This window comes from Suncus etruscus, chromosome 15, assembly GCF_024139225.1.
Source record: "Suncus etruscus isolate mSunEtr1 chromosome 15, mSunEtr1.pri.cur, whole genome shotgun sequence".
In the NCBI taxonomy this organism is placed as follows: domain Eukaryota; kingdom Metazoa; phylum Chordata; class Mammalia; order Eulipotyphla; family Soricidae; genus Suncus; species Suncus etruscus.
The window spans coordinates 23991040-24018291 of record NC_064862.1 but is presented as its reverse complement, the minus strand read 5'-3'; the positions used below and the strand labels follow the sequence as shown (position 1 = coordinate 24018291).

The following is a 27252-nucleotide window of genomic DNA, read 5'->3' as shown; positions in this document are numbered from 1 at the left end:
CCACCAACAACCACACAGGCTTCTGAGGACGGTGACACTTCTGCTCTCTGGTGTTTACCACTGGTGATGGTCCCCTCACATGGCTTTTACCCTCTCTGGCCAGATCCCAAGAAATTAGCCTGGCCCCTAAACCTGAAAGAAATCACAGGCCTTTCTGCCAGTCTGTCCACAAACACTAACATCCACTCCAATGAGGCTTCCCTGTCAATGGCATGATTCAATACACTCTTTAATACTCAATTGAAATATGTGTACTTTCAAAGAAACAAAAAAGAAAGAAGAAAATCAAGCCTTCCCTGAGTCACTTAGCTCATCACACGCCGCTTCACAGACGGAGTAAAATGGCTTTACATCTTTTTATTAAGTCCTGGATTTATGCGAAACAGTTAACCAATTTCTGTTGATTCTTCCTGAATGCCACCTTTGCTCTTATAGAGCTAGAGAGGGCAAAATCTCCCCCTCTCACAAAATGATCTGGTCTGGGCCAAATGCTCCTGCTTGTCTTGGAATAGTTGTCCTGGGGTTCAGTTCTGAGCAGCCCAGCCCTGAGCTCCAGAATGAACCCCAAGCAGAGAGCCAGGAGTAAGTCCCAAGTACAGCCAGATGTGGCCCCAAACTACTGCCACCACCGCCCATTCCAAAAATCAGTCTGAGAAGGAAAAGAGCTTTATTGTTTTTCTCTTGGTCTATTGAAGACCCACATAGATTTCTTTTTTGTTTGTTTTTGGATCACTCAGTAGCACTCAGGGGTTACTCCTAGCTTTGTGCTCAGAAATCATTCCTGGCAGGCTCAGGGGACCATATGGGATGTCGGGGATTGAACCCGGATCCGTCCTCAGTCAGCGGCATGCAAGGCAAATGCCCTACTGCTGTGCTATCTCTTCGCCCCAAAGATTCTGTTTTCAAAGCAGTCACTAGAAAAGCACCAAGCACACAGCTCTGAGGTCAGACAAGTCCTGGCTTTGATCCTTAGCACCTCATGGGTCCCTAAGCACCGCTGTATGTGACCTCTAAGAAAATAAAGGGATGGCAGTGTGTAAATTAAAGGGCCACAGAGATGGCACATAAGACTGAGCCCGTGAAACCATGGGCAGGAGCTTCAGGTTGGATCCCCAAAACTGCAAATCCACTAGTACAGAGTTAGGAGTAGCTCCTGAGCACTGCTGGGTATGCCCCTCAAAAAATGAAAATAAATACATATATGGATTAGAGATAAGGGTACCAGACAGTACAAAGAGTAAGGCAATCGGGCCGGAGAGATAGCACGAGGTAAGGCGTTTGCCTTGCATGCAGAAGGTCAGTGGTTCGAATCCTGGCATCCCATATGGTCCCCCGAGCCTGCCAGGAGTGACTTCTGAGTATAGAGCCAGGAGTAACCCCTGAAGCGGCTGGGTGTGGACCCAAAAAACAAAACAAAAAAATAGAGTAAGGCACTTGTCTTGCACGAGACAAGTTCAATCCTTAGCACCCCATAGGGTCCCCCGAGTTCTGCAGGAGAGATCCGAGCACTGAAATAAATGAAGCCCAGAGCATGGATCTCTTGACAGGGTCCTTCTAAGAGAAGGTCACAGAAAATGACATCACTGCAGACACTCCAGACACAGAAGGACCAAGGGAATCTAACTAGCCTGCAAACAACTCCCATAAAATGAACCGATTCTTTGAAAACACCAAGTATTAAAATAAAATAATAAAGAAATTGAATTTATAGTTTTAAATGATGCATTAAAAAAAAAAGCAAGATCCAGGAATGGAGAAACTAACACAGCAGTAGGGCATATGCCTTGCATGTAAGCCAAACAGCCCAACACCAGATGGACTCAGGTTTAATTCCCAGCATCCCCACTATGTCCCCCAAGCCAGGAGCAATTTCTGAACTGCAGAATCAGGAATAACCCCTGAGCACCACCAATAAGTGGCCAAAAAATTAAAAAATAAAATGAAATAAAAAATAAAAAAGGAAAAAAGTAAGATTCAGATAGTTTCACTGACGAATTCTAAACACATGTAAAGCATCTAAAGTAAAGAAATAACATTTTTTTTTTTTGCTCTATTAGACGCACCAGGACCATAAGTTGCACATAGTTTTTTAGACAAGGAAATATAAGAGACCTTTAGGAGACAGCGTTTGGGGAACCAGCCGGGCTGAGGCCAAGTGTATTTACAATACACCAGTCCACAGATTGGTTAAACACATTTTACCTCACTTCTTTTTTTTTTTTTACATCACGAAAATTAAAAAAAAAACATTTTTAGGGCTGGAGAGGATAGCATGGAGGTAGGGCATTTGCCTTGCATGCAAATTCGGTGGTTCGAATCCCGGCATCCATATGGCCCCCGAGCCTGCCAGGAGCGATTTCTGAGTGTGTAGAGTCAAGAGTAACCCCTGAACTCTGCTGGGTGTGACCCACAAAAACAAAACAACAACAAACAAAACATTTTAAATACTTTTTCATTCATATAAAAAGTTGCAAGCAGCAATCCAATAGTCTTAAACGAAAGCTCTCTATGTGATGGTGAAAGTGCGTTGTTGACCTGATTGCTTGTCCCTTTGTGGCATATCGACACAATAAAAGGGGCGTCACACTGCGGATATCAAGTGGTTAGTATCTGTTCCCCACCCCTACACTCAGGCTTCAGCTTTAGGCAGATTCACTCCATAAGCACACACAGACATTTCCCCCCATCTTTTGGGGCAGGGGGAAGGGTGTCTTATGATACTAAAAATACAGTAATATCCATCCTTACTATTTCTTCTAAAAAGCAGGATAGGAAGCTTTTTCTCAGCTGCGTGTGTGTGTGTGTGTGTGTGTGTGTGTGTGTGTGTGTGTGTGTGTGTGTGTGTGCCACACCCAGAATTATTCCTGGCTCTGCCCTCAGGAATTACTATCTCCTGGTGTTAGGGGAACCATCTGGGATGCCAAAGATCAAAGCTGGGTTGGCCATGTGCGAAGCAACCTCCCTGCCTGCTATCCTAGGGCTCCGGCCTCTCAACTCCTAGTATGAAACCATTATTACCTTGAATCTAAAACTGAACAGAGGCACCACAAAGAAAGGTAGTTAGAGATACAGGACGGGGTAGCAGACAGGCACTTAATTTGCATGCAGCCTACCCGGGTTCAAGTCCTGGCACCCCCATATGGTTCCACATTTCCACCAGAAGTGATTCAGAGCACAGAGCCTGAAATAAACCCTGAACACTGCAGGATATGCCCCTCCCCACCAAAATATAACCAGGAAGGCATAGACCAATCCTTCATAAACAAAGACACAAAACTTTTCTTCAAAATACTAATTAAACTTGGGCCAGAGCAATAGCACAATGACAGGGCATTTGCCTTGCACACAGCCAACCTGGGATGGTCCCAGGTTCAATCCCCAGCATCCCATATGATCCCCCGAGCCTGCCAGAAGCAATTTCTGAGCACAGCGTCAGGAGTAACACCTGAGAGCAGCTGAGTGAGACCCCCCCCCCCAAAAAAAAAAACACAACTTATAAAACAAATATAGCAACATAAGAAGGCTAGTGCAACAATAAGGGCTATATCCCAGGAATGCAGGGGTAATTCAAATATTTAATATTATATGGTGTAACCCACCCACATAATAACCGAATAAAGATAAAACTGCTTGACCCAACAAATGATGCAGAAAGTGCATTCGACAATTGAACAGCCAGTCATTATAAAAATCCCTAATGAACTGGAAAGAGAATTTTTCCTAGCCTTTTAAAGTACGTCTAAAAATAAAATTCCAGGGTCAGATAGATTACACAGCAGAAGGGCGTTTGCCTTGCAAGCAGCCGACCCAGGACTGATGGTGGTTCGATTCCCCAGCATCCCATACAGTCTCCGAAGCCTGCCAGGAGCGATTTCTGAGTGCTGAGCACCACCGGGTGTGACCCGCCCCCACAAAATTGTTAGTGACAGTTTGGTCAGAACCAATAAAATTAATTCACCAATAAAATTAATTCACAGGGGCTGGCGAGATAGCACTGAGGTAAGGTGTTTGCCTTCCATGCAGAAGGATGGTGGGTTCGAATCCCAGTATCCCTATGGTCCCCCGTGCCCTGCCAGGGGCCGATTTCTGAGCATAGAGCCAGGAGTAACCCCTGAGTGCTGCCAGTGTGACCCCCCAAAAAAACATTAAAAATTAAATTCATAAAATAATAAAATAAAAATATTTAAACAGCCCCTTTTCACCAACATTATTAACAAGGTAGAAACTCCTCAAGATATCCAATGAGGAAGAAGGGCTTGGGGAAAGGAAAAGTTATATATATCCTTATCTGGAGCACCGGAGGCAAAATCAAACAACAACAAAAAAATCCTTCAATAGGCAAATGGGTAAGCAAACATACTGACAATAGAATAATACTGAGTGATTTAAAGGAATAAAATATTGATACATATACCCGCTTGGATAAATCTCAAAGGGACTCTGCTAAGTGGAAGAAACTCATCTTAAAAGCTATCTAGAATAAGCTTATATAACATTCTCCAAAAGACAAAGCAATACGACAGATCAATGGCTCTGCAGGGGTTAGTAGGCAGGGGAGAGATTTATTTAAAAAGTAGAAAATTGGCCAGAGAGATAGCACAGCGGTAGGGCGTTTGCCCTGCATGCAGCCACCAAGCCTGCCAGAAGCAATTTCTGAGTGTAGAGCCAGGAGGAATTCCTGAGTGCAGCTGGGTGTGGCCCGCCCAAAACCACAAAAATAAATAAATAAATACATAAATAAAACGAATAAAAGGTTGAAATCACTAGAGTAGCTGAGTGAAAGAATTGTTCCATATGGGCCCGGAGAGATAGCACAGCGCGTTTGCCTTGCAAGCAGCCGATCCAGGACCAAAGGTGGTTGGTTTGAATCCCGGTGTCCCATATGGTCCCCCCATGCCTGCCAGGAGCTATTTCTGAGCAGACAGCCAGGAGAAACCCCTGAGCACGCCGGGTGTGACCCCAAAAACTAAAAAAAAAAAAAAAAAAAGAATTGTTCCCATAGAGCCAGGCAAGGGTCCAGTGAGGAAGGCATTTGCTTTGCACGCAGCTGACCCAGGTTCGATCCCGGGCATCCCATGTGTTCGCTGGCCTAAGTCTCACCAGGATTGATCCCTAAGCACAGAGCGATGACGGAGTCAGCTCTGAACACTTCCAGGAGTGGCCCTAAGCAAACACACAAAAGAATCAATCAGTCAATAGCCCTAATTGTAATAGCATATCTGAGTTAAAGCTCTAAGAACAGGACATCCTCCACCTCCCTTCCCACTGCCAGAAAAACAGAAGAGCAGAGGACAGATGCCACCCACACACAGATCAAGAACAGGCCAAACTCAGCTCTGATGGAGGCGAAAGTTGAGGAAAAAATTGGCTGGCACTTAGGATTCACTGAGAAGATGAAAATGTTCTCCACGTTGGTCAAAGTTTCGATTGCATTAGTATTGGCATTTGTCAAAACTCAGTGAATATACACTGAAGACTCATTTTTCCACTGGACTACATTTTATTTGGTCTTTAATTTATTTTATCTGGTTTCTGGGCCATACCTGACTGTGCTCAGGGGCTACTCCTGACTCTGTGCTCAGAAATCACTCCTGGCAGTGCTCGCTTCTGCAGCACATATACTAAAATTGGAACAATACAGAGAAATTAGCATGGCCCCTGTGCAAGGATGACATGCAAATTCATGAAGAAATCGCTCCTGGCAGGCTCAGGGGACCATATGATCATGGGTCCACTGAATACAAGGCAAATGCCCTTACAGCTGTGCTATCTTTCTGGCCCTCAGAAAAGCATTTTAAATTTTCTTTCTTCATCCATCATGATAAAATAATGGAACGTGAAGGGGGGGGAGAGAATAAATTTATTTAGTATTTGCTTCTAACACGAGTATTGGGATCAGCGAGCAAGGAAACAACCACCAAGCAAGAGATCCTGGGGGAAGGCAGAAGCTGGACTCAGTAAGAAATTCTTGGGCCAGAGTGATAGCACAGCAAGAAGGTGTTTGCCTTGCATGTGGTCGACTGGGGTTCCATCCCCAGCATCCCATATGATTCCCTGAGCCTGCCAAGAGTGATTCCTGAGCTCTGAGCCAGGAGTAACCCCTGAGTGCTGCCAGGTGTGGCCCCCAAACAAAATAACAAACAAACAAAAAAGAAATCCAGTCTTGCTGGGGCTTTAACGGATACCCCAGATCTTAAACGTATTGCTTTTTAAGCTTAGCACAAATCCCCCTTTCTCCAAAGTTGAGAAGGAATCGAATGCTAACAGTGGCAAAGCTGGAAACGTGCTCTGCCTCCTACCCAGTTGGAACTTCGAGTTCCCCGGGGAGGGAGGGTTCCACGGATGCACCTCCTCGCCTCCATTTTTTTCTTTCAGGTCACACCCAGTGGTGCTCAGGGCTTAGAGCTCAAGTACACTCAGGGACCCCTGCTAGTGGTGCTTAAAGGATTACATGAGGTGCCAGGGATTGAACCCAGGTCAAGCACATGCAAGGCAAATGTCTTCCCCACTTCCTCCTTTTCTACCAGCCCTGCCCAAGTGCCAGCCACTGCTGTCAATGGGCACTGAGAAATGTTCGCAATTTTTTGTTGGTTTGTTTTGGGGCCACACCTAGCAGTGCTCAGGGGTTACTCCTGCCTCTACACTCAGAAATCACTCCTGGTAGGTTTGGGGGACCATACGGATGCCTGTAATTGAACCCAGGTCCTTCCCAGGTAGGCTGTGTGCAAGGCAAATGCCCTACTACTATGCTATCTCTCTAGCCCCACAATTCAATTTTTGTGTTGTTGTTTTGTGGGGACCACACCTGCCAGCGCTCAATCACTCAGGTAGGTTTGGGGGCCAATGGGAATGCTGGGAATCAGAACCAGGGTCCATTCCAGGTCATCTGCATATAAGGCAAACACCCTACTGCTGTGCTATCTCTCCAGCCCTGAAAGAGGATTGATTCTAAGTACGAAGACTCAAATTGGACCAGTACAGGCGTTAACATTAATCCTGTTTTGACCCTCAGTCCCCCCATACATCACCGCAAGGATTATTTTATCCCAAAACACAGAGCCAGGAATAAATCCTGAGCACCTCTGGGTGTGGCCCCAAGAAGGAATAAAACAGAAGGGAATACTACTAGTGCATTAGCTCAGCACGGGTAGGGCGGTTGTCCTTGCAGCAGTTGACCCAGCTTTGATCCCCACCACCCCATAGATTCCCCTGGGCACAGAACCAGGAGGAAAGCCCTAGGGTACCACTGAGTATGACCCCCAAAACAAAAACCAAACCAACCAACAAAAGCTGAAAGCAACTACCCTCATATCCAAAGCTGCCTGGTGAAAGGCCTTGAAAAAAAAAATGACAATTGCTCTAGGAGCCAGAGAGATACCCACAACAGTAGGGCATTTGCCTTGTACATGGCTGACCCGGAATGGACCCCAGGTTCGATCCCAGCACCCCATATGGTCCTCCAAGCCAGGAGTGATTTCTGAGCACAGAGCCAGGAAGTAACCCCTGAGCTGTTGCCAGGTGTGCCCAAAAACAAAAACAGAAAAGAATGACAATTGCTCTAAAAACCTACAAGTGTTCAGTTCACATGTGGAAAGAGATACTCCACTCTTCTGGTCATGAGGGGGAGTGAATCACCACTTCAGAGCTGGCTGGAGGGTGACGCCATCCCTCAGAGCAGGGCAGGGAGAAGGGGCACCGGAGCAGCGAGGATGCGGGCGAGGACAACTGATACATGCGGGGGACACCAGGATGGAGCTTCCTCCAAAACACAATACAGCATTGTCAACACCACCCAGTCATTCCACTCATTGACAATAATCTCCGAAGAACCAGGGGTGACCAGACCAACCAGGAATGGGGTTTGGAGGCAGAGTCTCTGATTTGCTGGTATGAGGCTACAAGTTCCATACCAAGCGTGTTCCAAGCTGCCAGATGAAACCCAGATAACACACCAGTGGGTTCCAGTTCAAAGCAAGGAAGTCAAAGTCTCTGGGCTATGATGGCAGCCAAGTGTGTGCCATGGGAGTGCCATCCATAGTGAGCAACAAGACTGTCTGTGGCACCTCCTGCCTGAGCCCCAGAATGAAGTGTGTAAATAGCCAGAACATGGCTATTAGGAACCGGAGTTGCCACTGAATCTGGAAGCCCGGAGCACAATAAAGCAGTGCAGCCACACACACCCCTGAACCCATCATCAACAGCAGCTACAGAAAGAAGAGGAAGAAAAGGAAAATGAGGACCAGAATGATAGCAGTAGGGTTTGCCTTGCACGCAGATGACCTGGGATAGACCCAAGTTCCATCTCCAGCATCCCATATGGTTCCCCAAGCCTGCAAGAATGATTTCTGAGCAGTCAGTGTGTAGCTGGGTGTGGCCCAAAAACGAGAGAGAGAGAGAGAGAGAGAGAGAGAGGAGAGAGAGAGGAGAGAGAGAGAGAGAGAGAGAGAGAGAGAGAGAGATATGAAAAGCAGAAAACTCAGAGCCAGAATGATAATAAAGGGTAGACCACTTGCCTTGCATGGAGACAACCCAGGTTCAATGACCAGCATCCCATATGATCCCCCTAAGCCCACCAGGAATAAACCCTGAGTGCAGAGCTAGGAGCAACCCCTAAACACTGCCTGCCAGTGTGGCTCAAATACTTCTCCACCCGCCCCCAAAAAAGCAGAGACTCAAAAAGATATTTATATGTTGATGTCATAGTAGCACTCACAAGGGCCAAGAGATGGAAACAATTTAAGGATCCACAGCAGAGGAGCAAAAACGTGGCCATGACCACCAGTTACAGATGTCTACACTACATAGCAGGAGCAGTCCAAAATTGCTAGAAAGTTGGGCTGGAGTTATACCACAGCAGGTAGACAGCAGGTATACCGTAGCCAATCTGGGACTGACCCAGGTTCGATTCCCGGCATCCCATATGGTTCTCCTGAGTCTGCTAGAAGTGATTTCTGAGTGCAGAGCCAGGAGTAACCCCTGAGCATCACCAGGTGTGGCCCAAACCCTCTCCCCAAAAAAATAACTGCTAGAAAGCAGACCAAGTAAGACGCCCAGGATAAACACCACAATTCCACTTGTCTAAGATCCCCCAAACAGTTGATGTGAAAGAAGAGGAACATTGGGGCCAGAGCAATAGTACAGTGAGTAAGATGTCTGCTTTGTGCATGGCTGACCTGGGTTTAATTCCAGGGGTCAATCCCTGGCATCCCATATGGTCCTCAGAGCCTGCTAGGAGTGATTTCTGTCCTCCAGGGAGGGAGGAGTTATTGCTGAATGTGGAAGGTTTCTTGTTTGGACTGAGGAAAAGGTTCCAGAGATGAATTGTTGAGACTAATAGTTGCACAAAACTGTGAGTGAACTTAATGCCAATGGCCTGGACATGGTTTGTGTCAGAGGCCGCATCACAATAAATAAAAAGAAGGGAAAAACAACGGGATTTTTAAAAGGAAGTTAATTGGGCCTGAGGAATAGAATAGTGGGGAGTGCATTTGATTTGCAAGTGGTGAATCCAGCATCCCAATATGGCTCCCTGAGCATCATCAGGAGTATAGCCTATTATGGGGCCAGAAACAACACACACAACACACACACACACACACACACACACACACACACAACACACACTCACACTCACACTCACACACACACACAAACATATACATGTAAATAAATGACTATCTCCCCAAACATCACAGGGTCGATGCTGGACCCAGGGCAGGGACTGGGTCTAGCCAAGTTTCAGGGGGTTCCCTGACAATGAAGAAATGCTTGTGGGTCCCACTTTCTGAGACTTCTCTCCACCACAGGGGGAGGAATTTTAAGACCCAACTGAGACCTTGTCATTAGAGCTTAAGTCGTGACCAGCATAGGCCTTCATTGCAGTTTATGTATGTGTGTGGGTGGGGGAGGAAGGGACAAGCTCTCAGCCAGTCTGGGGGCGTCCTAGAACCACTACTAGAAAACTGGGCTCCATCTCATAGGCTGTACGTTGAGCCCTGAGCAATGAAGGATGTGGCCCAAAAGCAAACACCCTGCAAAAGTCTTTGATTTTTTGGGTTTTTTTAGTGTTTTGGCCACTACCTGGCTGTGCTCAAGGTAGACTCCTGGTTCTGTGCTCAGGAATTACTCTTGGAGGGACATGGAATGCTAGGGAACAAATCTAGGTCATCTTCGTGCAAGGAATCCCCAGAGTCTTATGGCTGTGGCCTTGAAGTCTTGCGTGGTTATTTTTTTGTTTTGTTTTGGGGGCCACACCTGCTGGTATTAGGGATTCCTCCTGGCTCTGTACTCAGTAATAACTCCTGGCAGACTCAGGGAATCATGTGGGATGCCAGGTCAACTTTATGCAAGGTAAACACCCTACCCCCTACCAGTGGTCCTCAAACTATGGCCCTCGGGCCACATATTGTTTTTGTATCTGTTTTGTTTCTTCATTTCAAAATAAGATATATGCAGTGTGCATAAGAACTGGTTCATAAGTTTTGTTTTTACTATAGTCAAACCCTCCAATGGTCTGAGGGACAGTGAACTAGCCCCCTGTTTAAAAAGTTTGAGGACCCCTGCTAGACTATTGCTCTGGTCCCCTGAAGAGGTCATTTCTTTTATTTGAATATCTTTATTTAAGCAGCATGATTACAAACATGTTTGTAATTGGGTTTCAGTTATAGAAAAGAATACCCCCCCTTCATCAGTGCAACCTTTCCACCACCAATGCCCCCCAACTCTCTCCTCCCCCACCCCCTGCCTATCTTCAAGACAGGCATCCTACTTCTCTCACTCACTGCTATTGTCATGATAGTTGTTAGTGTAGTTATTTCTCTAACTACACTCCCCACTTTTTGTGGTGAGCTTCATAGTGAAGAAGTCATTTTATTTGGGGGAGTTGGGTTTTTTTGGACCACACATGGTGACGCTCAGGAATTACTCCTGGCTATGCGCTCAGAAATGGCTCCTGGCTCGGGGGACCATATGGGACGTCAAGGGATCGAACGGCGGTCCATCCTAGGTTAGCATGCAAGGCAAATGTCCTACCACTGCACCACTGCTCTGGCCCCCAATATAAATCATTTCTAATAGGACTAAAATATAGGCCACTTGAGTGGCCCAGGGTCTGTTTTGCCCCACAAAGAAGACACAATCTGGGCCAGAGTGATAGCACGTGGTAGGGCTTTTGCCGTGCATGTGGCCCACCCAGAACCAACGGTGATTCGATCCCCAGCATCCCATATAGTTCCCCAATCCTGCCAGGAGCAATTTCTGAGCACAGAGCCAGGAAGAACCCCTGTCGCTTGTGTGACCCAAAAACAAACAAAAGGACACAACTTCCAGTCCACCTGTCCCAGTCAGGACACTTCCAGTGTCCCACACATTTAGTTCACTGGTGAGCACCCCTTCACCCCATTCTAGCCTGTCTCCCTGTGCAACACACACACACACACACACACACACACACACACACACACGTAACAGGATCTGGACAGCTCCAACTTCCACAGCTGGCCCCCAACTGTCTCTTCTCCCCAACGCAATCAGGGGGACAGGGGTCAGTCTTTCAGAGATAACAGAGCAGTCGTCTTGGCCAGCCCCACCCACAGACCTCCCTGCCCAGGGTCCTGCCTCCTCCCTGCCCCTCTGTCTCCATTCCCTGCAGACCCCTCACTCTGTGCTAACAACACACCAAGCCAAGTGCCAAGTTCCACCCCAGAATCATCTGCTGCTCCCTCAGCCTGGGGCGCTCCCCAGATGTTCCTCTGCTCTGCTCACTCCTGCAGTCAGCAACACCTTCTCTTGAGGCCTCACACCCTGATTTATTGGTGGGGGGAGGGGGAACTCAGGGGAAACAAGGAGAAGCACTTGGGGTGAATTCAATTAGGCTGGGCATAGGATGTTTGGTCCAAGAGTTCGAGAGTTTGGTACTGATCAGGTCCTGTAGTATTGTGGTCACACTAGGTCACTCCAGCCCACCTGGGGGCTCTACAGGAGTGCATGGGGACCTTGAGGTGCCAACCCAGCTTGGGGCATGTGCAGTTTCTTCCAGCCCCATAAATACTTTCAAAGTGGGGGGGGGGCGGCTTTGGGCCACACACGTTGGTGCTCAGGGGCTGCTCCTAGCTCAGTGCTCAGAGTTGATGAAGTGCTGGAAGCCGGGGCCTCCTACATGTAACACTTTTAGTTATCATTCTGACCTTTCCTTTTTTTTTTTTTCTCTTGTTTTTTGTTTTTTGTTTTTTGGGTCACACCTGGCGGTGCTCAGGAGTTACTCCTGGCTCTGCACTCAAAAATCACTCCTGGCAGACTCAGGGATCATTTGGGATGCTGAGATTCAAATCACCATCCATCCTGGGTAGACTGTATGCAAGGCAAACGCCCTAGCACTGTGCTATCTCTCTGGCCCCATTCTGGTCTTTTCTAATTTACATATTTTATTTTAATTTTGGGGGGTTTGGGTCATACGTGGCAGTGCTCAGAGGTTACTCCTGACTCTGCACTCAGAAGTCACTCCTGGCAGGATCAGGGGACCATATGGGATGCCAGGAATCCAACCCAAGTCTGTTCATTTTTATTTTAAAGAGGAACTCCAAATTGTACTCAGGAGTCTGAGGGGAAGGTTCCCAGCTCAAAGATGCTGAGGACTGCCTGGGCCAGTGTCAGGAACTTCCTGGACTACCCCCCAGCTTCATTTTGGGCCTTTGTGGTGCCACAGATAACCACAAAGGGCCACATGTAAGATAGGCACCTTCACTCCTGCATAATCTCTCTGGGTCCTTGCTGACTTTTCCCTTCAGAGCTGTGATTGACTGCAAAGGTTCTTGTTCTTGGGCCCCAGTGAACCTCACTGGCCAGACTCCTACCCCTGGAGACTAACAGTACTGAACCTGGCCTCATCCACCAACCCTGCTCGGGCCAATGAGATAGCAGAAAAGGTACAGATGCAGAGCGCCTCCAAGAGATGCATGTCATGGGGCGGAGAGATAGTACAGCAGTAAGGCATTTGTCTTGCATGCAGAAGGACGATGGTTCGAATCCCGGCATCCCATATGGTCCCCTGTGCCTGCCAGCAGCGATTTCTGAATGTAGAGTCAGGAGTAACCCCTGAGCACAGCCAGGTGTGACTCCAAAGGGGTGGGAGAGAGAGAGAGAGAGAGAGAGAGAGAGAGAGAGAGAGAGAGAGAGAAAGAGAGAGAGAGAGAGAGAGAGAGAGAGAGATGCACATTAAGACCTATTCCCACAGAACTCAGCTGAACTCCACCATTCCTGCCTGGGGAGGTCTTGAGAGGAAGGCTTGAGCCTGGTCATCAATCAGCAGCAAACCCACCACCACAGAACCACAATCCAGCTTGGACCATCAGATAGAGCAATGCTGCCCACCCCCAGTGGGGGCCAGGGAAGACCAGAAGACCTAACCACTAGCAATACCCAAACCCAACAACAGAAGCGCCCCAACAAGCAAGATGATGGTTGTTCAGAGTCAACACACTTTGGGTGGCCGCAATGTAAAAACAGACACAACAACTTTGTCCAGGGATTACTGCTGGCAGACTCAGGGGATCCTATGTGGTGCGGGGATCAAACCCCGGTTGGCCCTATGTAGGGAAAGTGCCCTCCTCACTGTGCTATCAGTCCAAGATCCATCAACAACTTACTATTTGAGGGAACTTTGGGCCAAACCCGATGGTGCTCAGGGGTTACTCCTGGATCTGCACTCAGAAATCGCTCCTGGCAGACTCAGGGGACCATATGGGATGCTGTGGGGTAGAACCTGAGTCTATCACAGGTCAGCTGCCTGCAAAGCAAATGCCCTACTGCTGTGCTACCACTCTGGCCCATAACACACCCATTCTTTCTTTCCCTTTTTTTTTTCTTTTTCTGGTTTTTGGGTCACACTCAGCAGCGCTCAGGGGTTACTCCTGGCTCTATGCTCAGAAATCGCTCCTGGCAGGTTCGGGGGACCATATGAGATGCTGGGATTTGAACACCATCCTTCTGCATGCAAAGCAAATGCCCTTACCTTCATGCTATCTCTCCGGCCCCATCATAACACCCATTCTTAACTGTGGCTGGGTCTTCTGAATAATCATTCAAGTATTTTTACTCAGGCACACTTGCCTGCTTCCTTGCAGGGTTGGAATTAAATCTTAGCAAGGAACAATCCCTCCCTTTTGGGGTGAGTCTTTGGAAAGGTCTTATATTCTCTATAGTTTTTCCCCTTTAGAAAAAGTGATGTCCTGGGGCCAGAGACATAGCACAGCAGTAGGCCATTTGCCAGGCACACAGCCAATCCAGAATGGATGGACGGTGATTCGAATCCTGCATCCCATATGGTCCCCCATGCCTGCCAGGAGTGATTTCTGAGTGCAGAGCCAGGAGTAAACCCTGAGCACTGCCAGGTGTGACCCCAAAAACCAAAAACCAACAAACAAACAATGTCCATGCTTATGGGAGGCAAGAAACCCAGAGCTTTTTCTTACAACTCCTCCTCAGCTTGAATTGCTTGGGGAGCAAGAACAAAACTTGGCATTTTAGAGCACTTATACCTCTAGGGATCTCTCCCCCTCACAGCCTGTCCTCATTAATGTCCTAACCAACATCCTCCAGTTTCTTGCTTGCTGTCCTGTCTGACCCTACACCTTGTTGACATCTAGACATAACAGAAGGCACCGCCAAAGCCAAGGCCTCATTTCTCTGGCTCTCCCTGATACATAAACAGTGCTTAAATAAATGTTGGGCTCACATGAGTCCTCACTAAGTGCTGATCTTTGCCATTGCCTTTGCACCTTTCCAACCAAGAGGCTAAGTCCACCTCTTCATCTACCTTCAGGCTGGTCACATAACTTATGTTGGCTCCCAGCATGCAATGCAAGTAAGGGGATGATGTCCATCTCTCAAGAAGCGTTGGACCTTCTGCTCTGGCCCCTCTTGGGAACACTGAGACCAGATCAAAAATTCCATGTTCTCCCACTGGGACAGTCTATGGAACAGGAATCCAGACCAGACTGACAGAAGAATCGCCCAGCTAATTCCAGCTAACAGACTTATGGGAGGTGATGAATGGTTGTCTGAAGCCCAAAGTGTACAGAGTCAGAGAAATATAATACAGTCATCATGGTGTTTGCATTGCATAAGATAGATCCAGATTAAATCCCCAACACCTCATAGGATCCCTTGAGTAGTCAGGAGTAGTCTCTGAGCAAAGTACCAGGAGCAATCCATAAGCACTATTGGGTGTGGTCCAAAAACCAAAACCAAATTGGACAGAAACAATAGCACAGTAATAGAGCTCAGAGCGCGTCCAGGTGTGAATGAAAAAAAAATGAAAACCAAAATATAATTAAATCTAGGTATGGCTTGTAATCCCACTATCAATCACTGAGATGGTAGATTAAAAAGAACCAATAAGGGGCTGGAGCGATAACACAGTGGTAGGGCATTTGCCTTACATGTGGCTGACCCAGGATAGACCTGGTTCGATCTCCGGCGTTCCAGATGATCCCCCAAGCCAGGAGTGATTCATGAGCACAGAGCCAGGAATAACCCCTGAGGGTCACCAGGTATGGCCCCAAAAACCAAAAAAAAGAACCAATAAATGTGTCTAGCTAGAGATCCTTGAGAAATAAAGAGATTTTGTATCTATCTGCCCCTCCAATCAAATTCCTTCTCCTTTCTTACTATTTAACCAAAGCAGAAGCCATCTAACTTTTAGGCCTGTGAATTTACACTATTGGCCTGCAGGGCTGAGAACATGGGGACCCATAGCTTTAGACCCCAAACCTGCAAGCTGACAGGTTACTTCTGGCTATGTGCTCAGAAATCGCTCCTGGTTTGGTGGACCATATGGGATGCTGGGGATCAAACCACGGTCTGTCTTAGGTCAGTGCATGCAAAGGCAAACGTCCTACTGCCTGTGCCACCACTCTTGCCCCACACTGTGCTATTGCTCCTGCCCCTGATGCTTTTCTTTTTTTTTTTTTTTTTTTGTGGTTTTTGGGTCACACCCAGCAGTGCTCAGGGGTTTACTCCTGGCTCCACGCTCAGAAATTGCTCCTGGCAGCACGGGGGACCATATGGGACACCGGGATTCGAACCGATGACCTCCTGCATGAAAGGCAAATGCCTTACCTCCATGCTATCTCTCCGGCCCCCCCTGATGCTTTTTCAACCTTTTCCTGCCTACAGAGCAGCACAGGCTGGATGATGAGCACAGGCCGGATGATGAAGGGCTCACAGATTTCTGGGGACTCGCACCAGACTCCAAACGGAAGATCCATCATAATCACTGTATCAAAAAAGTCAGTCCCAAGACCAAGGGAAAACAAACAAACAAAGTAAAACAAAAAAAATCTTACAGCTTACAGCCAAACCTGATCCAACACCATTCTTACGCAAGACCCCAAATCACAAACGATTTTTACACAGACAAATGTCAGGGACAAAGAGTGAATACAAGGGGCTAGACTGACCCATGAGGCCTGGAACTGCATGGCATCAATATCACCAAATACAGTCCTATAAGCCCCCCCCCCCCTACACTACTCTGGAGTGTAGTTCAGATCATCTTTGACACTGCAAGGGCCCCAGTAGCACCGCAACCTTCTTGTCTGTATTTAATCGCTAGTAATACTGGCCAAGAATGACCAGGAGTTGGGCCGAAGAGATAGCAAAGCAGTAGGGTGTTTACCTTGCACACAGCCAATCCAGGACAAACAGTGGTTCAAATCCTGGCATCCTATATGGTCCTCCAAACCTGCCAAAAGCGATTTCTGAGTGCAGAGCCAGGAGTAACCCCTGAGCATTTCTGGGTGTGACCCCAAAACCAAAAATACAAAAAAAGAATGACCAAGAGGAGTCCCAGGGCTCCCTTAAGCCCAGCTTAGGAGCCCCCCCCCCAAATAAAAATAACCCCTAACAAAGTCCAGAGAGCTAGTATAGCAGGTAGTGCTTTGCATGCAACAGACAGAGGTTCAACCCCTCAGCATCCCATATGGTCCCCTAGGCACCGCCAAAAGTGATCCCTGAGCCCCCCCAGGTGTGATCCCAAATTGAACGAAAAACTAATAATAAATTCCCAAAACACTAAAGGAAAGTGATAACATTTCATAACATGTGGAAGTCATGCTGATTTCCCATTTTAGGAAATGCATAGTAGCCCAGTGGCGTAATGGGCCCCATCCAGGAATGCCAGCCAGCCTGGTCTCTAATGCATCTTTTCACTCCTGTTCATTCAAAAAAACTTTGCAGACTTCTGCCCCCTGACCCAAAGGCATGTTTCTGGCTGTGGTCCCAGCCTAAGTCAAGCCTAAGAGCTAGTGCCCTCCATCAGGTCCCCCGACATTCATCTCAGCACTCCTCTGTGCTGGCCACACAAGGCTCTAAGGAGCCCCCAGAAAGGTACCAACACATCTTCATTGGTCTCACGATTCATAGACAACCACAGTCTCCACACCTTCATCCCATAGCCTGACAGTTACACAGGGTCCCCCAGCTCTCTTACCATGTCCCCATGGGTCACCCTGGTAGGACCTAAACTGATGCCTTTTCAGTGGGGGAAGGGGGGAATGGGATGCTGGGGATTGAACCAGGTTGGCCGCATGCAAGGTAAACACCCTACCTACTATGCTTTTTTTTTTTGTTTTTTGGGCCACACCCTGTGATGCTCAGGGGTTATTTCTGGCTATGCGCTCAGAAATCGTTCCTGGTTTGGGGGACCATATGGGATGCCTGGGGATCAAACCACGGTCTGTCTTAGGTCAGTGCATGCAAGGCAAACGTCCTACTGCCTGTGCCACCACTCTTGCCCCACACTGTGCTATTGCTCCTGCCCCTGATGCTTTTCAACCTTTTCCTGCCTACAGAGCAGCACAGGCCGGATGATGAGCACAGGCCGGATGATGGAGGGCTCACAGATTTCTGGGGACTCGCACCCAGACTCCAAACGGAAGATCCATCATAACCACTGTCATCAAAAAGTCAGTCCCAAGACCAAGGGGAAAATAAACAATCAAAATAAAACCAAAAAAACTTTGGTTACAAAAAATAAATAAATAAAAGAATGCAGAAAACTGTCCTTTTTCAGGTTGCCTTGCCCCTGTGGTAGGTCTGAGCTGCCCTGCTAAGAACATGCCTGGCTCAGAGAGAGAACTGTCTGGTTGTTGGTACTCCATCCCAAACATATTCCCTGCAAGAGCAAAGAGGTCTGAAAAACCCTGTGTGTGCACTTTTGGTTCTTGGCTGTGTCTGAATTGCAGGCAAACATGTTCCAGAACATGCTTTGGAAATGTTCTTTGAGGACATTTCTTTCTGCTCTTGGGGCTAAGCTATTTCCTTCCACATGGTCAATCTCACTCCCTGTGAGGTTTGTCCCTGTCCTCCTTCTTTTTGTCACTGTCTAAGGAGGACCCCCAACCTTGACCATACTTCTCTTTTCTCTTAGCACTAATTCTATGGAGGGTGGTGGACTCTAGTATGGCCATTGCACTCCAAAAATATCAACCTGGGAATCCACAATTGCAAACCTTGCTAGCTCCAGACTTCCAGAACTGGTCAAAACATTAGCATCAAGCTGTTATTCTCCAGATCATTCTTCCCTACCAGAGGGGTGTCTAACATTGGCCCTGCAGAACCCCAACTGGTACAGGGAGTGGCCAGCAAGCCTACTCTCCACATTGCCCCTGGTCAGTAGCCTTCATTCTGCTGAGACATGAGGGAGACTATGGAAAGAAAGAAACTAAAGTCCTTTGCACGCTTGGGGTCTCCTCCTTCCTGCCTTGCACCTTGCAGAGATGGGCTAACACCTCAAGAAGCATCCTGTAACTGGTGGGAGATGGGGAGATGGCCTCAGAATCTGCAAAGACGCAGAATGGGTAGCTCCTAATGATTAAGCCCCCTCCAGCACAAAACTATTGTGATCTGACAAGTGAAACAAATTCCTAGTGAATTGACACGCCAACTTGATGCTATTTGCTTTTGGAACTTGATCACACACACACAGGCACACACACACATCTACACATACACAAAACTTACACACACAGCCACTTCCTAAAGTTGCCTATGAAACTTTCTCTAATAGTGAAAAAAGCCTGAAAGAAAATATGAGCCATAAATTTGAAGAAGAAGAAGAAGGAAGAAAGAAGAAGAAAGAAAGAAAGAAAGAAAGAAAGAAAAGAAAGAAAGAAAGAAAGAAGAAAGAAAGAAAGAAGAGAAAGAAAGAAAGGAAAGAAAGAAAGAAAGAAGAAAGAAAGAAAGAAAAGAAAGAAAGAAAGAAAGAAAGAAAGAAAGAAAGAAAGAAAGAAAGAAAGAAAAAGATTTAAGTTTTTCCCATACCCTGAAAATAATCTACCCACATCCTATCAAACCTAAAACCTAACTCAGTACCAAAGGTACAGGATCAAGTTGAAATGTCCTCCATCACTGTTGGAAGGGGGTTTCCCTGAGGAAGAGGAGTGGGGGCTCCCAATGCCACTTTGGGGTATAAGTCACCTCTGGAAAGGCTGCTGCAAAACAAATACTGAATAAGACCTCCAAGGTACAGCTACTTTGTTGTTTTGTTTTGTTTTGTTTTTCCCTCACTATTTGCCTTTTGTCATGGAATAGGAAAATCCCCTTCAGATTTCTTTCCACTAGCAACAACAGGGAAGACTGAAGTCTTTCATCAAAGCAAAGCAGCTTAACACAAGCTTGCTATCAATGGGGGTGGAGGTCCCCACAACCGCATCTGCCTTGCCTTGTTTCCCTAACTTTGGAGCTCTTGAAAGCCTCATTTGCCTCATGGATTTTTGCTATCTAGGGGGATGCCAAGTTTTGTCTAGGGGTGAGGTTATGGGGACAGTCTCATGTCCAACATCATCCCTTCAGCAGTGCTCATGAGCAGATCACTCATGTCATCATAATTTGCTCAAAAGTGACACCTGCCTCTAAATGGGCCCAGGGTTCTTCAAGACCCCACTGGAAAGTGTTCAGAAACATCTGCGACCAGGTCCTAAATGCAAAACTCCCTGCCCCCCAGGCTCCTCCAATTATTTTGAATCTAGGATCAGAGGCTGAGTGTGTGTGTGTGTGTGTGTGTGTGTGTGTGTGTGTGTGTGTGTTTACAAGTCCCCTGGAGCCAGCAGGGTTTGGGGGTATGACAGATAAAAATTTGACAACTTTTGGGGATTATAAGAATCCTAGGGACTGGAGAGATAGCATGGAGGTAAGGCGTTTGCCTTTCATGCAGGAGGTCATCGGTTCGAATCCCGGTGTCCCATATGGTCCCCCCGTGCCTGCCAGGAGCAATTTCTGAGCCTGGAGCCAGGAATAACCCCTGAGCACTGCTGGGTGTGACCCAAAAAACCACAAAAAAAAAAAAAAAAAGAATCCTAGGGACTGGGATGACAGTAATTGGGATGACAGTAACTGTAGAGTGCATGAGGCCGACCTCAGTTCAATCCCCGGCATCCCATATGGTTGCCCATACACTGCTAGGAGTAATTCCTGAGCACAGAGCCAGGAGTAACCCCTAAACACTGCAGATTGTGGCCTAAAAAAGAGACATTATGAAAAAGAATCTTATAGTTTCCAGACGCATGAAGCCTAGCAGAACCCCAAATTCCCCAGCCTTTTGACCCCAACTCACTAGGGTAACCCAAATGGGAATTCATCTGGGTTGGAGACCTGGGCAATATACATGAGGAGGTTTGTGGTGGTCCTGGAAAATGAAAAAGCATGCAGCCAATCCAGGATAGAATCCTGGAATCCCATATGGTCCCCCCCCCGAGCCTTCCAGGGGCAATTTTGAGCGCAGAGCCAGGAGTAACCCCTAAGCACTGCCAGATGTGACCCAAAAACTGAAAGAATAAAAAGAAAAAGAAAGAAAGAAACAGCAGCTGTATCCTCCCATCCTGCCCCACTTACCACAACCTACCCCTCTCTCCTCCTCCCCTGTCTTCCATGGAAAACTACACTAGAGAAAAAAAGTAGCAAAAAGGGCTGCACCCCTGAACTATGGTTGACCCACAACCCCTTCTAGATTCAGATGGAGCACAGAGATGAGAGCATATATGTGGGCCAGAGAGGGATGAAGAGAGAATAACCCAGCTGCCAGACTAGCAAAACATTGGGGGAACTCCTGACTCGGAGGATCAGCAGAGACCCCCAGATGGTCCTTTGGGGTTATTGCTCCAGGATGAGCAGTTCTGAATGCAATGTGATTCCCCAGTACCAAGCAATGCCCCCCAACACATGCACACACACACACACACACACACACACACACACACACACACACACACACACAAAACTGGGCCTCCAGGTCAGTCTTGCTCCAGCAAAGCTCCAGGAAAGAACCAGACTAGAAAAGCCAGAGCTTCCCAGCAGATTTCCCTCCCCTATGACACCTTGGGGAAGGATCTTATTTCATTTCTATGTCTCAGCTTTCCTTGAGGCCAGGATACGCTGACGAAGAGTGTTTGAGGGTACCAAAGCCACAGTAGACACACGGACACATGCAAACCCTACTTCTTGCACGCTGCTGCCATCAGGCTAAATTTAAAACCACCAAGGAGGGTTGGAGGGACAGACTTAGAGAAGAAACCCCAGAGGGAAGGAGGCGGCTTTCTCTGGGGAAAGCAGGCAGGCCAACTTCCAGACTCAGCCAGCACCCCAGAGTTGGGGCCTTGGAAACTTAGAGAGTAGGGGGAGTCCTAAAAAAAGAGTGAATCTCCCCCAGCACAAGGGTTCTTGGCCTCTGGAGGAATCTTCTCCTACTGCTTTGGGCACAGCCAGCTCCTGGGAGGTCCCCAGTTGGATCAAACTGGGGCCATGAAAAGACTGGGGGAGGCCTGGGGCTCCCCAATGGTTCTCCATGGATGCAGGGGCGGGGGTTATTTTGGAGAGAAAGCTCCTGCCACATTTGCTCCTCAGACCCAGGGGGAAGAAGTCATTTCTGCCTCTTCTTTCAGAGTAACTCTGCCTCTATCAACACCCCCACACACCCCCAACTGCTTGCAACTGGCCCTCAAGTTCTTTGGAAGAAGATAACAAAGTACCAAAGAGAACAAGCACCCCTGGGTCCCAAGAGGGGGAGTTGATTTAAGTATTCCCTCTACTTGTGTAGCATGTGCCAATCCAGGCACATATATTTCTTTTTAAAAAGCTTTTGGTACACTTTAGGCCTTTCAAGAGTACCCCTGCATTACAATGACTAGACTGGAAATGGGGAGTTTTATGGGCTCCCCCCCCAACATAGCACATCACTGAGGGAAGGTAGAGAGAGGAGGAGGAGGAGGAAGAGGAGGAGGAAAAGAAGAAGAAGAAGAAGAAGAAGAAGAAGAAGAAGAAGAAGAAGAAGAGAAGAAGAAGAAGAAGAAGAAGAAGAAGAAGAAGAAGAAGAGAAGAAGAAGAAGAAGAAAAACACAATCCAAGGAGCCCAAGGCTTGGGGGTGGAGAGGGAGGCCCCAAATTCATATTTAAGGCAGTCCTCCTTGGCCAGCCCAAACCACCTTTTGACCACCTGCAGAATGTGTGCGGTCACGTGGGGGGTTCTCTGCGCCTTCATGTCTTCTTGGGCATACAAACCCCCCAGCACATAAACAAATCCTCCAGCCAGGAGAAGGGCAAGGGGAAAAAAATGAGAGAGAGAGAGAGAGAGAGAGAGAGAGAGTGAGGGAGTGGAGAGAGAGAGAGAGAGAGAGCCAAAGAACTCCTTCCTCGGAGAGGAAGCGAACGGTAATAATAGCCACCAGTATAATAATAAATAAGGAATAACAATTACTAGCTACTACTACCAGGGCCACCACCATCACCAACAACCACCCGGCCATGCATGCGAAACGTTTGCCAGCGGCATGGCAGAGAGAGGAGGGTCAGCCGGCTGGCAGGATCAAGCCAGACCAGTCTCAGACCCGCCACACCAAGCCCACCTCGCTCCATTCTCTCTCTTTTCCTCCCTCCCTCCCTCCCTCCTGTCGCCACCACCACCACCACCACCAGCCACCCCCCTTCCCCCAGCAAACAGAACCGGCAGGTGGCAGCCAGGCCAGGGGGATGGAAGGGGGATAGTGGAGGACAGTGGGGAGGGAAGGCAGAAAGATCACTGTTATCCGCAGCTGGCACCTACCTCCAGGGTCCGGATTTCTTTTTGTGTGAGGTCGTTGGAGGTGGCACATTTGGTCCTGAGCCCCTCCAGGTTGGAGATGCTCAAGTCTATCATGTTTTGGACCAATTCGCACTGCTGTAAGGCTTTTTGCAAACTCAGAGGCTGCTGCTCCTCGCTTTTCGTCATGTTTTCCTCATCCATCGCTTGCTCTGCAAGCCCCCTTCCCCTCTCCTCCTCCTCCTCCTCCTCCCAGAGAGAAAAAAGGGGGGGCCGGGGAGGAGGGAGGGGAACGGTAGAGGGTAGAGTCTAAACCCCCCCCCTCCCTCAGCCTCTCCAAACCACTGCGCCTTCTCCACAATGTCTCATGAAGAAGAAACCTAACATCTCACATAGGCTTTGAGGGGGTGGTGGTGGCAGGAAAGCGGGGGATGGGTGGGGGTGGAGGGGCAAGCTCCAAAATTTATTATTTTATTTTGGGGGGAATCGAAGCTGGCTCCATTCGAATGTCTCTTTCTCTGTCTCTCCTCTCCCTGGATCTCTCTGGTTTCTGATAAGGAGAGATAGATAGATGCCTGTTTTCTCAGAAGCAAACCCAGGTGAAGTGATGCTGTCGGTACACTTCGGGAAGAGAGGGAGGAGGAGGAAGAGGAGGAGGAGGAGGAGGGAGAAGAGGAGGAGGAAGAGGAGGAGGAGGAGGAGAAGGACTAAGAAGAGGAGGAGGGAGATGGAGAAGAGGAGGAGGAATAGGCTCCTTGAAGGACAAAATCAAAGAGTTTTAGCTATATTATTTTTTTGCAGGGGGTTAACCGGAGGGCTTTTATGTCCAAAGACGAGCTCGGTGGGCCCCCTTCCCCGCTGTAGTGACACGGCATTGTCCATCACCGTGCCAGGGGGGCTCTGGCGCGTCCTCAAGATGCCGCCTGCATGGGTGCTGCGGTAGCCACTGCGGTGGCAGCTGCTTCCTCTGGGCTCTGCTGCTGGAGCTGCTGCAGGAGCTGCTGGAGGTGGAGATGCAGGAGAGGCCGCCTTGGGGCTGCGGGGGGGACGGCTGCTGCAATCGCCCGGGCCCCAAGGCTCACCATCTTGCCTGCCACTCAAAGGCGGGGCGCAGGGGATGGGGATTGGGGGGGGGCGGGCGACGAGGGAAGAGCCTGCTGGGCTGGAGAGGGGGGGCGCCCGCGGGTGGTGGCGCGTCACCGTGCGCGCACCTGGCACAGGATGGGTGGCATGGGGTTGGGTGGCATAGGGGAAGCCGACAGTTCCTAATGGGCTCCTGTGGGGTCTCACGAGGCTTTTTACCGGGGGGTTCCTCAAGGGGTCCCTCTGCTGGGGCGCGGGGAAATGCCGCCCCCGCTGTGCGCAAAGACGCGGGGGGCTTTGGGGAAGGCGCGCGCTCTTGCGCTCTGGCTCCCCGGGGGACGGTTGCAGAGGGTCTGAGCGTCCCTCCAGAGCTCTCCCAGGGGCTGGGGGGCGGGGTGCAGGGGGGTGGGTCTACGGCCCCGATCTCGCGAGACGAGGTGGGAGCGGGGACTCAGCAGGTGCGCTCGGGATGGGAGCAGGTGTGCGCCCAAATTGGGGGACTCGAGTGAGTGCGTTTTTGCGCGCGTTTGGGGGTGGAGGGGGGGGCACCTGTCCTTTCTGCTTATGTGCCCTTTCTTGGAAGGAGAGGGAGGTGGTCAGACCAACATCAGGAGCTTCCCCTGCCTGCAAGGGTTCTTTCTGGGATCTGGGAAAGCCGCCTACTCAGAATTTTGGTACCTGCGGCCCTCCCTCCCATCTGGAGGACGGGAAAGGTCTTCGCCCTAATCGGATGCTTACCGCGTCCTCCTACGTGGTCCTCCTCCTCCTCCCTCCTCCTGCGTGATCCGATCCCCGCCTACTCAACCTACCGTCTCCCTCCCGAGCTGCCAGGAGGCATTTTCTGAGCCCAGAGCCAGGAGGAAATCCCTGAGTGCTGCCAGGTGTAGCCCCAACTATGAGAACCAAATCCCCCATGGCCTAGGATCAAGCTGGTTCCAAGCACCCCCCCCCCCCAGTAAAGCTACTGTAAAGTATTTTTCCACTCTACAACTTCCCCCTAGGCAGAAGGTGTTAGGCCAAAGATAAAACCGCCAAATGAACCCACCCTGTAAAGGGCAGGACCCTCCCTGTTCAGCTGAAATAGAGGAACTAGGTGGGTTCCAGTGTCCTACCAGACAAAGACCCCCTGGCAGAAAGTTGAGTCAGCAATAACTGGGGCATCCACCCTAAGCCTGATGTGATTTCTGATGTGAATTTCTGTTCAAGCGGATGAAATGCTTGCATTGCAGTATTAACCAATGAAATGCTTGAGTTGTGGAAGCCCAAAAAAATTTATATAAAAGGCTTGCAGGTTTAACTCTGGGTCCCTTGTCAAGACTCCCTTGGTTGGATGAGACTTGGACCTCGGCTAGCTGAATAAACTGCCTTATGCGCCGTGCATTATCAGAGGTGGCCTTTGACTCTCAGTGCCAACTTGGGTGCCAACTCAAACCTTAGCACAATCACCGCACGCCAAAAAAGAGAAATAGGGTTTGGAGAATAGAGAGTGTCTCTCAGTAGCTAAGCACCCCGCCTTGCAAGTGTGGGGCCTCAAGTTGCATCCCCACATATGACAAGTGCATCCTGGCACCTATGCCACTGTGAGACCTAGCTCCACGACAGATGCATCAACTTGGGCATACGGCCACCCTGTGTGAGGGCACTTCATTAAAGCACACCATGGTGCCGCTCACAAACACCACCAAAAGGAAAGATTCGGGAAAAGAAATTCGTAAGGGGCCAGCAAGAAAGTACAGTGGTAGTGTGCTCACCTTGCACGTGACCAGCCTATCCAGATTCAATCCCAGACACCCACTATGATCTCCTGAGCCCTGCCAGCCGTCATCCTGAGTGCAGAGTTTGGAGTAAGTCGTGAGTAATACTGATTGTAGCTCTAAAATAAACAACCCCCCCCAAAAAAAGTCAAGGGGGTCAGAGAGATAGCACAGCGGGTAGGGTGTTTGCCTTAGTCACAGAAGGATGGTGGTTGGAATCCTGGCATCCCATATGGTCCCCCAAGCCTGCCAGGAGCGATTTCTGAGCATAGAGCCAGGAGTAACCCCTGAGCACTGCGGGTATGACCCAAAAACAAAAACAAAAGTCAGTATTTTTGAAAGGGTATTTGAAAATAAAACTAACTTAAAAATATCTAGAGAGGGCCGGAGTGATCCACAGCTAGCAAGTTGGGTATTTGCTTTGCATGCACCTACCTGGGTTTGATCTCCCATCATTTCATATGGTCCCCTGAGCCCGCCAGGAGAATTTCTGAGTGCAGAGCCAGGAATAACACTGAGTGTGACTGGGTGTGGCCCAAAAACCAAATAAATAAATAAAAATGTAAAAATTGTATGAGTACTTGTTCTGAGGCCTGAGAGAGAACACAGCGTTAGGACGTTTGCCTTGCAAGCAACCTATACAGGAAGGATGGTGGTCTGAATCCCAGCATCCCATATGGTCCCCATGCCTGCCAGGAGCAATTTCTGAGCACAGAACAGGAGTAACCCCTTAAACACTGCTGGGTGTGACCCAAACCCCCACAAAAGAGTATTTGTTCTATTTGACTCCTCATTTCTAGATGATACCTCTCACTATGAGATACACTATGAGATATTTGAACTGTTAGAAATTATTATTATGGGGCCAGAGAGATAGCATGGAGGTAAAGTGTTTGCCTTGCATGCAGAAGGATGGTGGTTCAAATCCCGGCATCCCATATGGTCCCATGAGCCTGCCAGGAGCAATTTCTAAGCATAGAACCCTGAGCATTGTCGGGTGTGACCCCCCCCAAAAAAAGAAATTATTATTATGGGGGCCGGAGAGATAGCATGGAGGCTAAAGCGCCTTTCATACAGAAGGTCATTGGTTCGAATTCCAGCATCCCATATGGTCCCCAAGCCTGCCAGGAGCGATTTCTGAGTGTGGAGCCAGGAGTAACCCCCTGAGCACTGTCGGGTGTGATCCAATAATCAAAACAAACAAAACAAAAGAAATTACTATTATGGGGGTCCAGGGAGATAGCCCAGTAGTAGGGCATTTGCCATGCAGGCATACGATCCAGGACAAATGGTGGTTTAAATCCCGGCATCCCATATGGTTCCCCCAAGCCTGAGAGATGGCACAGC

The 27252-nt window shown here is 48.7% G+C and overlaps 1 protein-coding gene and 1 non-coding gene across 3 annotated transcripts in view; one reads left to right on the top strand and one right to left on the bottom strand.

Moving 5' to 3' along the window:
* The window catches only part of KSR2 (kinase suppressor of ras 2), a 348927-nt gene extending 325640 nt beyond the window's left edge, over positions 1 to 23287 (bottom strand). For both annotated transcript variants that reach the window (XM_049788775.1, XM_049788776.1), the window contains exon 1: positions 23093 to 23287. In XM_049788775.1, coding sequence (XP_049644732.1) covers positions 23093 to 23272 — 180 coding nt within the window. In that variant the 5' untranslated portion in view covers positions 23273 to 23287. The remainder of the gene's footprint in view (positions 1 to 23092) is intronic.
* LOC126031785 (U6 spliceosomal RNA) lies at positions 5598 to 5703 on the top strand. The gene has a single exon (XR_007503613.1). It is a non-coding gene; the product is annotated as a U6 spliceosomal RNA (small nuclear RNA).
* Positions 23288 to 27252: the final 3965 nt, after the last annotated feature.